The sequence below is a fragment of the Rutilus rutilus genome (assembly GCF_951802725.1).
Source record: "Rutilus rutilus genome assembly, chromosome: 20".
Lineage (NCBI taxonomy): Eukaryota > Metazoa > Chordata > Actinopteri > Cypriniformes > Leuciscidae > Rutilus > Rutilus rutilus.
Genome location: NC_140225.1, coordinates 24659546 through 24674222, shown reverse-complemented (window position 1 = coordinate 24674222; position 14677 = coordinate 24659546). Strand labels below are relative to the sequence as shown.

General features: G+C 35.5%; 1 protein-coding gene across 1 annotated transcript in view; it reads left to right on the top strand.

The window, feature by feature from the left end:
* Positions 1–14677, top strand: part of epas1b (endothelial PAS domain protein 1b) — a 52207-nt gene continuing 37530 nt past the window's right edge. Inside the window, exon 1 of the mRNA XM_084390924.1 lies at positions 1–280. Within this exon, the coding sequence (XP_084247050.1) occupies positions 255–280 (26 nt within the window). The 5' untranslated portion in view covers positions 1–254. The remainder of the gene's footprint in view (positions 281–14677) is intronic.

Below are 14677 nucleotides of genomic sequence, written 5' to 3'. Positions count from 1 at the left end.
ACTGCGTTCTGTGAACTTCACTGACCTGAAAACAAGCGAGAAACTCCCTCACCGCGCTTGGATTTTACAAAAGTGGGAAACTGTACGATCCTTGGCAGTGTTCTGAGACTGTACAGTCACTTTTGGCCTGCTGGTGGACTTTACTGCATTTTCACTATCAGTTTTGTTGTTATTTAACGCGAGTGCTTTGGAGCGTGTTCTGTTTGCACAGAGATCCTGCTGTCGAACTGCGGGGATAACGAAGGGACCGAGAGATGACAGCTGAGAAAGAGAAGAAGAGGTAAGTTAAGCGGGCTGCGAGTGAGTAATATTGTAGGCTACTCTGCTGTAGACACTGCAACTGTTGCGCAAAGTTCAGGTTTATGAAGCGGCAGCAACAAGTGAATCTCTGTATGAGACTCAAACGCGCTCCCGACGCTTAAAGCCAGATGATTCATTGAGACGCTCACCGCTTATTTCACTGTACCACACAACGTCATAAGCGAAAGAGAAAGAACGAAAGTTTATTTATTAATTTATTTACCAATGTGCATGAGTAACTGTACTTTGTATTACCTTAAACGCATTAGATGTCAAAGCATCTAAATCAGTCTTTTATTTTTATTTTTAAATACAATATAATTCTGTACACTGTAAAAATATTTGTATGATTTATCACATTTTTTTTTTCTTTTTTCTTTTGTCAAATCAACTTAGATAAATGATGTGGTTCAGATAACATGTTTTGAGTTTCTGTTGTATTAACAGTTTTTAAATTTCAATGAACTTAAAATGTTAAGGCAACCACTTTACTTTAAGTTAAACCAACAATATTTTTTGTAGTATAGCAAAATTCTGTATTCTCTCATGTGCCTAACCTTTTATTATTATTTAAAAAATTATATTAGAGATACCTAAAATTATAAATAGTTGTACATTGTAAACAATATTTTATTTATCATTATATTATAACTATTTTAGTTGGCTTTCATTACAGTTACAATTCTTACACAATTTTATTAGTTTTAACTTAATTTTCTGAATCAGTAATTCAATTCAGAGTGGTTGAAACTGCATTTCGTGACTTTGGCACCACTTTGATTTCACTTGACCGTTTAAGGCAGCACTTGAACAGGTTTTTGGTGAAGCACATACTTATTAGGTAGCATATTAATATTAAATGATCTTTACAAAGCCTGGAAATCTCTGGTAACTTGAAGTCACGTGTATCTTTGAAGATTGAAGACCATCAGAGTGCCAAGTGTCCCATTAATGAGAGAAAAATGGAGAATGCGTTCATGCATGTGTCACGGCTCTGAGAGCGCCTTGAAGTCTGCCTCATCCTCGTGACGTTTATTCCCTAACAAGCTTTCTGCCTCTTATCTGATGAATCTCAGGGTGGCAGAACATAACCAAACATTGCTACAAAACTCAAATGAACAGAATGTAGGCTATCTATCTACAGGACTGATTTAAAAGTGGTGCAAACACTTTAACCTCAAGACACAAGACTGTGAATTCTGGATGTGTGTGTGTGTTTGTCTATACTGAACCCATATGTTTTGGTAGTTTACTTGAGGGAGATTAGCTCAACCCTGACAAGTTTTATAGATATTTTGACATGTTTGTATTCATGCATGTTTTGTAAGATAGATAGCCAGAGCCCCCTCCATTGCCCCTAGTATCATAAGCTTCAGTGGGTTATAATTAGTGATGAACCCAAATGAATGTTTTTGATTTCATTTATTCGAAAAACAAAACGTAAAACGGTTTCAGTTGCCAACATTTCAGTGCGTCACTATTATGTTTGATCAGAACTGCAATTATGTAGGCTACTGTTTGCAATGACAGGAATGAGCAAGCCTCTAAAGTCAGTGTTATGGTCATCATCAAAGCTCTGAATGAACATTAAGTATTTGTGTGCTCATCAATTGAACTGGATTGATTGCCTGAATTGGTCAATTTGGACACTTTTTACTCACCATTTGTTGTAAGTCTAATTTGTTCATTATGTTCTTGTAGTTCTCCATTACGTCACCCTGAATCATCAGGCTTTGTCTGTGGTTCATTCTGTCACTGAGTGGCTCATTTATGAAGAGAAAGGCCGTGCTTTGTGGTGCTCTATTAACTCCCTCAGGCCAAAAGCTGGACATTATCCTGTTTGTAACTTTCAGAGCTTTGTCCTGAACACAACCGCTTACCTGAACCTAGTTACCTTATTCTCTTCTAAAATTCATGTTCTACTAAGGAAGGAAGTAAAAGGAAGTTGGTGAACTTGGTATTAATATTTAATTGATATGTAATAATTATTATTTCATTGGTATTAATGTGTGTTATACAACCCAGGATCATTTGAAAAATCTGCCTGTGGTGCCGTTTTTGCACAATACATTGCTTTTGGCATTTTTCTCGACACTTTCAAGTGAATTGTACAGTGCGCTCTGCTAAAAGTGCCTTCATTTTGATCTGAAACAGAATAACGTGAATGTGGCAATGTTTTATTATGTTGGTTGTTGTACACTCGTTCATCTGGTTCTAAATATAACCCTATGTTTCTTGGCTCAATTTTGAAGAACACCTTATGCTAAAAAAAGGTTCTATATAAAGAGAAATGTCTTAAATGATTGCATAATACTTTCCTTTCTAATGGGTTATTTCAATGTGTGTTTATGAGCTGTTTAATTCATAATATTTAATTAAAATGAATTTAAAACTTAATTAATTAATTTAAACTATAAATCCATAAAATAATCCTTTTTTTTTATCTATTGATTTTTATTTTATTTTATTAATCTTTTGGTTAATTTTAACAATAAGTAATAATTGAAATGTTTTCTTAATTCATTCCAGAGATTAAAGTAGCTGTTTGAATATGTTCATTCAGCTGTATAAACGGGTGAAGTCACAACCGCATTCAAACGAACTAATTAACTAACCTGTATCAAACATGGCAGTGTCCATATAACTGTCCATAAAAGTTTTACCACGATTATTACATAAATGAGGTAAAAAAACACACACTTTAGATCAGTCTCGATATTTTTGTAATTGTTCCCGAGAGTCGGAGCCACCATTATTGGGGAGCATAAACAACGCAACTTATCGACGGATTCCACACAAACCGACTCATTTAGATACGTCTTTCCAGCCCTAGTTAAATTCCTAATTGGGTTTAAAAAATAATGTCCCACCTACTGTAAACCCTATCATTAAACCTAAGCGACAGTGATAACAAAAGCAAACGGATGAAAATCCATTTGCTGAAGCAACCATGACATTTAAGCTTGCTTCTACAAGTCTTTGAGCTCTTTTATCGTGGCTTGTGTTTCACGGGATTCGTACCAGAGTTCTCTAAAAATGAGCTACCGAATTTACTGTCAGAAAAGCCAAACATCTAAAGCTGGTCATGTGATGCATATATCAATGTATTAGATTGCAAAACATGCAGTGTTTATTTCAGCTGAAAACTGCAGTGAATTGTAATATGTGTGTGTAAGTTTGCAAAAGTTTAGGTAGAGGCCCATTTTTGCAATGAGTCTAGGTTGGTCATGCTCCATCTCTAGTATGAGGGGTCTCAAAGCATTTCACAAGCTTGTATGTGAACATTTTTAAATGAGTCAGACCATCTTATAAGTCCTTTGTTAACCCATAATGCTTGCGATTCCAAATATATTTGGTCTTTACAGGTTAGCATACTAAACAAATGGCTTACAAATAGACACTTGATATTCTTCATGCTGTCACCTTATAGATCAAGCACAACTTGTAGACTACAAGGCTAGGTCATAAAATATTCAAAAGTTTGGAGTCAGGGAGATAAAAAAAAAGAAAAGAAAAGTATTTTATGCTCATCAAGGCTGCATTTAGATCTATTTGATTAAAAAAATACAGTAAAACAATCATATTGTGAAATAATATAAATTATAATAAATTATAATATAACTTTTAATTAGGCTACTCCTGTCTTCAGTGTCACATGATCCTTTAGTAATCATTCTAATATGCTGATTTGCTGCTCAAAAAACATTTCTGATTATCAATGTTGAAAACAGTCGTGCTGCAATAACATATTTTTTTGTCGAAACAGTGACACATTTTCATTCAGAATACTTAGATGAAAATAAAGTTCTCAAGAATAGCATTTATTTGAAATTAAATAAAAAGAAAATGTGTTAAAAGTCTTTACTGTCACTTTTGATTCACTTAATGCATCCTTGTTGAATAAAAGTATTAATTTCTTTCAAAAAATTAAAAAACTTTGACTTAGTGTAGTTGGCACAGACCCAAAGTACCAGTGTTAATCAACTAATTAAGTAGTTGACTAGTCAGTACAGTCACTACAGCTAGTTGGAATACCAAATATATACTGTGGTATATTAATCAATCAGGAACCTGGTATATTTCAAAGGTGATATCAAAATCTGTAGGCCAATTGATCGAATTGGTTGAATTTTGAAAAGTTGTCTATAGGGTAAATGTTTTATTTTAATTTATTCATTCTGTGAATAAGAATTTGCTCTATGACATAGCAAAGTTATTTGTTTGGTTGAGTGGGTGGAATTGATTTGTGATTAATTTATGTTCAGTACAAACGGTTTCACTGAATCAAACTCTTTTGCATTATCACTAAAAATAAGCCTCACTGAAGCCTCACATTGTTCATTTATTAAAATATTTTAGTAAAAATATATGTAGGTATCTAATAATAAACAATATATATGTATACTATATACTGATTTGTTATAGCCTATACATTTGACTGTATTTTGCTTTTCTTTTCTTTTAAAGGGATAGTTCTCCCAAAAATGAAAATTCTGTCATTACTTACTCAGCCTCATGTCATTCCAAACCTGTGCGACATTCGTTCATCTTCGAAACACAAATGAAGATCTTTTACCGACTGCCAGGGTTATTGTGGAGGGGGAGGGATTTGAGTAAGTTATGTTTGTATTTAAGAAGATTATATTTGTTCTTTTGTTAAATGTTTTGTAAAATTCAATAAAAATATGTTCGCAAATGAAGATCTTTCTAATGAAATCTGAGAGCTTTCTGTCCCTCCATTGACAACTACGCAACTACCACTTTCAAGCCCCAGACCTCAATTTTATGAAGCGCTTCGTTTGCGCAAAAAACAATCAACAACACGCATGTGTTGTGGTGCTCTCGTGAACGTGCGTAATTAATTTTTGGGTGAACTGTCCCTTTAAGTTCTTGAATACATTTCTATTCTCGCCATTACAGCCAACAATTTTTAAAATACCGACAAGTCGAAAGGATATTTTCTCTGAAAATCAACCCTGAACCCATTTTGACATATTATCGTCAAGCGACTGCAAGATTTAGCGCATGCTTTCTGTCTTTTCCACTTTGTGTCATTTGTTATCAGCAGCAATAGGCATTTGAGTAGATCTGGACTGATGTGGGCATTTAAGACCTTTGTTTTCATAGGAGAATCTAAGATATGAGACTTTTGGTGGAGAAATTCAAAGAGCCTCCCAGCTGTAGGACAGTTTATTGTGACAGGATCTCTAGAGAAGGCCTGAACGGAGACTTCACAGTCCCCACCCTCCGCTAACTGCAGGGGTGCGAGGCACTGCTCTCAGTCTGGGAGCTTATTTTCTCCTTCTCTTTTTCTTGTTTTTCTCCCTCTTACTTCAGGCTTTCTGCTTGCCTCTGATTCAGTATCTCTCCCACCTTCTCTTTCTTAAGGCATACTGATCTTTACTAGTGTTTTTCCACTCTTTACCTCCTCCTGACACTTCCTGTTCACCAAGCCCATTCTTCCTCCTGACGCATGCTTCAATGTCACATCAAGTTCTAACATCAGCTGCTTCCAGATGAACTTTACTCTCGTTTCTCTTATCTGGTGTCCATCACTGAACTACGTCATTGACTACTACAGTAAACTTTGACCCTGATTTCCAAATTGCGTAGAATTCCTAAAAAATATAAGTAAACATCAGTGTGCATGACAAGCAGAAATGGAACATCATCTGAATTATCCTAATTAATTGTCTAGCAAGTGTTGGGTCTCTCATTTGCTTTCACCTGACATTTTTATGTTCATAAATTTGATATCAACCATATTTTATATTAATACTGTAATATAAAGTATACTGTTAAGTATACGTTCTGAGGAACCGTACTTTCGACCAGTTGTTTTAAATATGTTTGTCTACAAGAGCAAGAATGGCTAGTCAAGAAGAATATTACAGAAGTAAAGTGAAATAAGTAAAATAATAATAATATGACAATACAGTGATAGTGATAAACAGTAAAATTTATCTACACATATGCTCACTAAAACATTTAGCATATGCGAGGCTTCTGTGGGGCTTGTTTTTGAGTGATGACAAAGTTCAAGTCAGTGGAACAGTTTGAATTACACTGTAAAAATAATTTTTTTAAAGTTGCAAATAAAAGATTATTGGAGTACATTTTACAAGAAAATACTATTTCAGTTTTTCTTCTTTAATTACGTTACTTGCCCATTCTTTGTAATTTACTAGCAATTTCTGATTTCTGAATTTCTGAAAACACACACACACACACACACACACACACACCAAGCAAATATGTGTTCATGGCATAAACTTAATATAAATCAAGACCAAAGTTGAAAATTCAATCAATTCCTGATTGATAAAATAACATTTGAACCTACAGTTTTTACTCCTTGCATTTTAGATTTTGGAAATATACTATATATAAATGATGCATCTATTTTTGTCTATATGTTTATATTTTGATAAAGATGCATATTACATATTTATTATTGTTGTCAATAATGTTATTTTGCTTTATTACTATTATTATTAATTAAAGTGTCCAACTTTTTTTCTTCAAATTTCTGTATTTTTTTATTTCTCCTTTCAACACAGTAGTAAGTAGCCTAATCATTAGTCTGCAACCATTAAAACACAATACGTACATTCAATATTATCAGTTATTTATTTATATCCATCTAAATATTGTTATCTTTGTTTTCAGATGTGCATAATTAAGCTTAAAATGATACACGTTGGGTGATGTTCTTTAGAAATCCACCAAATGATGTCATATATTGGTAGAGCTGAAAATGTGTATATACGGGTACTTTTGTATCCTTCTGATGATGCTCAGATGAGCCTGATTATGTCGTATCTTTGAATCTGGCCTTTTCGGTAAAGCTGCGTTGAAATGATCTGTATTGTGTAAAGTGCTATAGAAATAATGGACATTGAATGGAGTGGTCCTCTTGAAGAATCCTGCATGTGCTTGAACAACTGTGTGGTGTGTGCCAGTATTCTTAAGTGTGTTACAGCATGTCCGCTCTCCAGTTTTGTATGTAATGTAATGTAAACCCCATCCATTTCTGTGATCTTTCCTCTCCTGGTCTTGAGGGTTGTATCCTAGTATCTCTGATCCTTTGGAACAGAAAGTTCTCAAACCCATCCAAACAACCATCGCCGGGAACGTTTTGTTCCAAAGGATCAGAGATTAGCCTAGTCGTCATTGTTCTCTGTTTGTGTTTAGCAAGATGCCAAAATGAACGGAAAACAGACTGTAAGCAAGCAATGGCTTTGGTGTTTCTCATTAGAATGAGTGGTCAGGCATGGGAAATCTTAACCGCTGCTCCTCCTCTCAGACTTCACCTCACCTCTCTGCTGCTGCGTTATACATTAACAAAGAGAGTCTGCCCTGGACTTGAAGAGAATTTAAATGTGGCCAGACACAGAGTTTACATACCGGTAATGTGTTTACAACACATACTGGGCTTGGAGGGTGTATTATTTTCCTCATTGATGAGTTCTGAATTGGAATGGACAGCAAAATGAAATACATAATCCAAAAATGTACTCAACCTCGTTTCATTTCAAAGCTGTTTGACTATAAAAGGAGAGAATTGGATTTTGAAATCCAAACTGCAAGTTTCCATCCATTGAAAATTGACAGGGACCAGATCACTGATGGTATTTGATGTCACAGTGTCATAATTTGAATTTGCATAAGTGTGAATGTGACCTGAGATCAGCCAGGACAAAAAATATATAATTTATATTTAAAAAATCCTTTGCTCGGTCATTGAGCCTGAAATAAGTTTGAGTTAAAGTACTAAAATGAGTAACCTAAAAATAAATGAAAGCTAAATCGCTATTTAAAACAAACACAAAACTAATGAAACCGACAAAAGCACATAACACATTTACTAATACTTAGTCCCCCTGTAGTAAATCGTTTTATCCCTTAAAACTCATCTTTAAATTATATTTAAAAGTTTTTTTCCTTAAACATTTCTTAATGCCTTAAAATAGCTTGAATATAACTCATCAACCCTTGCCTCATTTAGTATATGCGGTTCTATGAATATGCAAGTTAGCCCCGCCTCCACTCACTCACACCGGCTCAGAGATCCAATCATTGATGACACATTGATGTGATTGGTTATGAATAGATATGAATAAATACTTGAATTGATGTTATAGAATGAATGGAATGACATAAGGATGAGTAAATGATGACATAATCTTCATTTATAAGTAAACCATTCCTTTAAGTAATAGCAGATCATATCTTGAGTTTTAGATTTATCTTTAAAGTAAAAAGTAAAAAAAAAAAAAACTCTTATCAGAGATGTGGTCTAGACACGATGTGCTGAGGGAATTATGCGGGTGACGCAATTTTTATTCTGTCTAGTGCTTTTCTTGAGCCAGTTCGTCATCTCTCTTCATCATATCTTGTCTTTTGCACTTTCATCTGTAATGTAGTGGGTTAAAAATAAGCATTTAAAAGGTAACCTGCATTACAAAGGGTTTGTAGACAATTTTTTTTTTTTTTTCAGCACACTAAATGCGCTTGTGACCTGTTATTCTTTCCTCTTTCCCAGGTGCGTAATGATGTAGTGCACTGTAAAACAATAATTTCTGTTGAATGCCAGTTGCAGCACTGAGACATATGCCAGGTATGTGCTTTGTAGGGATCATTTGAAGTTACGTCTCGCTTCTTTCATGCACCATTAGCATCTTGCAACTTTTTGAGTTTCAAAATAGTATGTTCCATTGGCTGATTCTGATGCTGACTAAGATATGGTTCAGGTGAAGGCTGTATAACACATTGTTGGGAGAATACGCTGTTACGCTAATCTGTGCCATGCTTCAGGTCACACATGTGGACCATGAAGATTCATTGTACAAGCCTAAAACTGCACCTTTGCTCCGTTTACCTCATTCTCTAGGAATCCCTTGAGAAAAGGCCGAACACAGGCGCCCGCATCCGCAGACTCGGTGAGGTGATTTCATGCGCCAAGGGTGATTATTTTGAAAAGCTGTTCCTTTAATCTGGTTTTACAGCTTATCTTGGTCAAAGGTGGGGCACTTATGGTTTATTATCTATCTATCTTTTCAACAAATTTTTAGGTTTTTCAAGAATTTAATTATCATTCCAAAGAAGATCATTTTTCAACCTTATAATTTTAATGATGCATCATATTTTTTATATAATAATCAGCAATATAATAATTTTGTATATTATATAATGTTTTAATACAGTTTATTTATGTGTATACACTACTGTTCAAAAGTTTGGTGTCAGGAAGATTATTTATCATTTTTTAAAGCATTTTTTTAAAGCTTTTATTCAGCAAGAATGCCTTCAGTTGTTCAAAAATGACAGTAAATACATTTATAATGTTGCAAAAAAATTGTTTTTATTTCAAATAAATGCTGTTGTTTTGAACTTTCTATTCATCAAAGAATCCTGAAAATAAAATGTCATTTTTTCCACACGAATATTAAACATCACAACTATTTTCAACATTGACAATAACAAGATAAATTCGGCATCACAGCAATAAATTTAATTTTAAAATATATTAAAATAGAAAACAATTATTTTTAGTAATAATATTTCACAATATTAGTCTAAAACCGCAGGGACTATTTTACAAATTGCATTATAAGCATAATAATTTAAGTGAAAAGTTATATTGAAAAGTACATACATTTCAGATTTCAAAATCATGAACCTTTATTAAATAAAAAAAAAAAAGCTTACTTCCAAAAATCCTAGACTTTCACTTTCAATTTTGATTTAATTTATAGTTTGCTATGAAATTCCCAGGTTCCCCCATGCCTTGTGCGACACAGAAGCCGTTTGAGGAGGTTTTGGGACAGTGAAGGTCAGAGCTTCAGAGCAGAGAGTTCTAGGAAAGAGCCTCTCATTACGGGGCAGGAATAGCGGGGGGGACAGCGCTTAATTTAGTGCATTTCACGCATTTCAGTCATAAGGTAGCGTGTCATTGTTTGCATGCCTGAATAGGTCAAGACTGCTTAGTCAGGTTTCGTGTTTATATCTTCTCCTGTGCCGTGCGAGTGTTTTATCATTAACCACATCTGTGAGTGCAAGGCCATCGGTCCACCTGTTCGGCCAACCTGCTAAACATAGGCTAGTTCAAACGGATTTTCCAAGTCAACAGCTCAGTTAAGTTTGTTAATGTATTTATTTGTGGCTTTGTCAGGATCTGAAGGCAGCTCATATTTCAGCTTCAGTTGCTTGACTTCAGGATCCTCATAGCTCATTTGTCAAACTGAAATAGATAACATCCTCATGACAGGGTGATGTCTATCGCTTTTGCGTTAAATACTTTGAATTCTCAGTGTGATCTGGATGGTTCAACAGCATGTCAATCTCGGCACAAACCTTTGGTAAAGTGTGCTTTGGATGAGTGTTTGATACTCTGCTTTGAGTTTCACTGACCTTGTTTGTTTGTTTGATTTTTGTTGCATTCTCGTTGGTTTGGAAACTTACCAGTGTTACTGTTTGCTTAAGTACAAAGGTGCAAGTGATGTTACAAAGTGATCTCAAGTAGAAAATAAACCCTGTAACTACTTAAAAATGTACAGAATGTGTTGCTAACGTTTTAATACTGAATATTATTATTATTATTATTATTTGCTTACATTTCCAAAATTTCTTTATCTTAGCTAAGTACTTGCCACTGAAAGCACGACACTGAGCAGGTTAAGTTACCGTCAAGGCAGCCAGATACATCAAAAGCTGCCTGTTTTCCATTGTTGGTCGTCATATGGTCTTGTAGCCTGTAGACATCCGTGTTTATACACAGGGTTCAGAGGGTTCACTAGATGGTTTCATGCCCTGAGTGAGCTCTAGATCTCTATTGTTGAATGTCCTGCAGTGTCCTCTGAGTCTGTGCACTAACAATAAAGTAGACTGTCTGTACTGAACATATTCATCCAGCGAGCTCTATAGTCTGAAGGAGCGAGTGAAGCATGCAAGACCTTTCGAAAGATGAGAACTTGAGCTTAGACCGACCTCAGCTCAGAGTGCGAGGAGAAACTGAATTGATTTATTTACTTTTGTATGTGTGTGACCACTTGGATCATCTTAGCTTGAATATACAAAATAAGTCTTTGGTCATTGAAATAATTATTGGCCTTTGCATCATATAGCCTAGTATCTACACATTTGTCTTCTGCAATCTTATTGTATACAGGACTTGAAAAGTGGACATCAACATCTTTAACACAGTCTCCATAGAAACCAGCCCAGTACTAATTTATTTTCTTCTAAATAGAAAAAGAGGAAGAATTGACAGGAGTATTGTTTCTGCTATAGTATATAGATTTATTTGGACTGCATCACTTGTTACCTGACATGGACCAAGATGTCAGACCAGAGAGGTCTTTTTTCTTTTCTTTAAATAAAAAATAAAATGTTAATGAGCCACAACAGAAACAATAATGCACCAGGATTTATTATTTATAGCATAACTGTCTATGACCAATCATTATGAATGTCATTATTTTTTTAAACCTTCCCAATCTCACATTAGAAGAATGACTTGGTTGGCTTTTCTGTGCTGTGAAATGTCTTCCTAAGTCAGCATATAACAAATAAATAAAGCATCAGTCATTCTCAAGAGACAACATCACACGATTTGGTTCGATACACGATACTGATCTCATGATACGATCCTCTCATGAGACTTTGAACATGGACAAAATGGAGTTAAAATGTTTCTATTGTTATTTTTAACATGTATGATGAACCGTTATCAAAAAGTAGTGTTCATTGAATGCTACATTTGGATTTAGATTGGGGGGGACTTGATTGGGTTTTTACTTGGTCCTTCTTAAAATTGTGAGACCGACACATTGTGACACAGTGATATATGCATGTAGACATGGTCAAGACGATCTGCTGAAGTTCAGACTGAGCACCAGAATGAGAAAGAAAGGTGATTTTAGTGAACGTGGCATGGTTGTTGGTGCCAGACGGGCTGTCAGAGTATTTCAGAAACTGCTGATCTGGGATTTTCACACACAACCATCTCTAGGGTTTACAGAGAATGATCAGAAAAAGAGGAACTATCCTTGTTGAATCCAGAGGTCAGAGGAGAATGGTTCGATCTCAACAGTAACTCAAATAACCACTCGTTACATCCAAGGTCTGCAGAAGAGCATCTGTTGTGTTCACACAACACGTCAAACCTTGAAGCAGATGGGCAACAGCAGCAGAAGAACACACCGGGTGCCACTCCTGAAACTGGACAATAGAAGATTGGAAATGATTGTCTCAATTTCTGCTGCAACATTCAGTTGTTAGGGTCAGAATTTGGCATAAACAATATGAAAGCATGGATCCATCCTGCCTTGTGTCAATGGTTCAGGCTGTTGGTGGTGTACTGGTGTGGAGGATATTTTCTTGGCACACTTTGGGCCCCTTAGTACCAATTGAGAATCGTTTAAACGCCTACCTGAGTATTTTTGCTGACCATGTCCATCCCTTTATGACCACAGTGTCCCCATCCTCTGATGGATACTTCCAGCAGGATAATGCACCATGTCACAAAGCTCGAATCATCTCAAACTGGTTTCTTGAACATGACAATAAGTTCACTATAATCAAATGGCCTCTTCAGTCTCCAGATCTGCAGCTTTGGGGTGTGGTGGAACGGGAGATTCACATCATGGATGTGCAGATGACAAATCTGCTGCAACTGCATAATATTATCATCAATATGGATTGTTTTCAGTACCTTGTTGAATCTATACCATGACGAATTAAGGCAAAGGGGTATTAGCTAGTTGTACATAATAAAGTGGCCGGTGAGTGTACTGTATATCGTTGTTCTTCAGAGAGTTATAAAATCAAAATCTGTTTACAACATGTGGGTTTTGGTGTAACTGTGATCTTGCGTCTTGCACATAAGGGTTGTGTTATGCTACAGTTACAGTGAGTTAAAATCTCACTCAGTGCTGGTGGTGATGTATCTCGCCCTCTGAAGTGACCCACAAACCACAGCTCAAGGCACTCCAAGTGCATGACTAGCACACTTTTGCTTGTCACACTGAGCTTTTTTGTCTCTCTAACTGAAAATTATAAAAATGATCAAGATAACAGATAAGGTTACAGTTTTATTTATTATATTAATAATATTTTTATTTTATAATGCAACACGATAGTTGTGGAAAGTAATGACTCGCACCTTCTGATTTCTTATTTTCAGATATCTTGTGATTTTTAAATAAATATAAATATGGTTATAGATTATCAATGTCATAGAAATAAACTCCACCAATCTCGGTTGTCGAGATGGATGGATGGATGAATTATTTGATCTGTAATCAGAGAGTTGTCAACATTCAACAAGATAAATGGGAAATAAATTCTAGTTCCTGTAAATAATCTCTTTTCATGGGACAGATGTGTTCTAATTTGGGACAATATTTTTGTTTATTAAATTCAGGATGTAGCTATAAGTGATCATTCCCATAAGCACTTAAACCAGCCAGGAATGTCCCACTTGAGATCTGGCATTGACCCATCCGCTCCTGACAGTTTGGGCTGACTAGAATAAATAAAGCAGTACAAAGTTATGAGTTCCTTTTGCGGTGTCATTATTACTGATTTATTCTGTTACACAGTTTATCATATGTTTGGGCTGTAGCCTGTTTATTCTAAGGTTTTTTTCACTACTAATCCAACAAACTGTTTTCTTTGTTGGGTAGTTTATGGGTAGGGTTAGGGGATAGAAAATACAGTTTGTACAGTATAAAAATCATTGTCTATGGAATGTCGTGTGTGTGTCTGTGTACTTGTACAACTATCTTTGTGAGGACTGGTTTGGGTTTTAGACCATCGGAGTGAGGACAAAGAGAGTAGTGAGGACATTTTGGCCGGTCCTCACTTTCTGAGAACCCTTTAAATGCCTGCTTGAGGGTCAAGACTTTGTTTTAGGCTAATTAATTATAATCAGGTTATAATTAGGGTTCGGGTTAGGCACTTAGCTGTGATGGGTAGGGTTAGGGTATGGAGCTTGAGATTGCATTGTGTCAATGAATGTCCTCTCAAAGATAGATGTACAAAAATGTGTGTGCGTGTGGATTCATTCGCACCTGCCGGACACTGGCTCTTTCTCCGCTGGCCCAGTTTTTGGGACTGATGTCTGCTTCTGCAAGAGTGACTTGAGTTGAATAAGAAAGACTGTCAAGGGCACAAAGAGAGTGTTATTCTCTTGAAAAACGTGTAGATACACAGATAAATAAATGGGTTGAGCATTTCTGTGTTTATGTCCAGTGTGCACTTAACAACTTAGAGAATATAGAGAATGACGCAAAACTTGTCAAAAGCATGTCAAGTCAGCTGAAAAGCAAAAAAAAAAAAAAAAAAAAAAATTTTTTATTGAGATTCACCCATA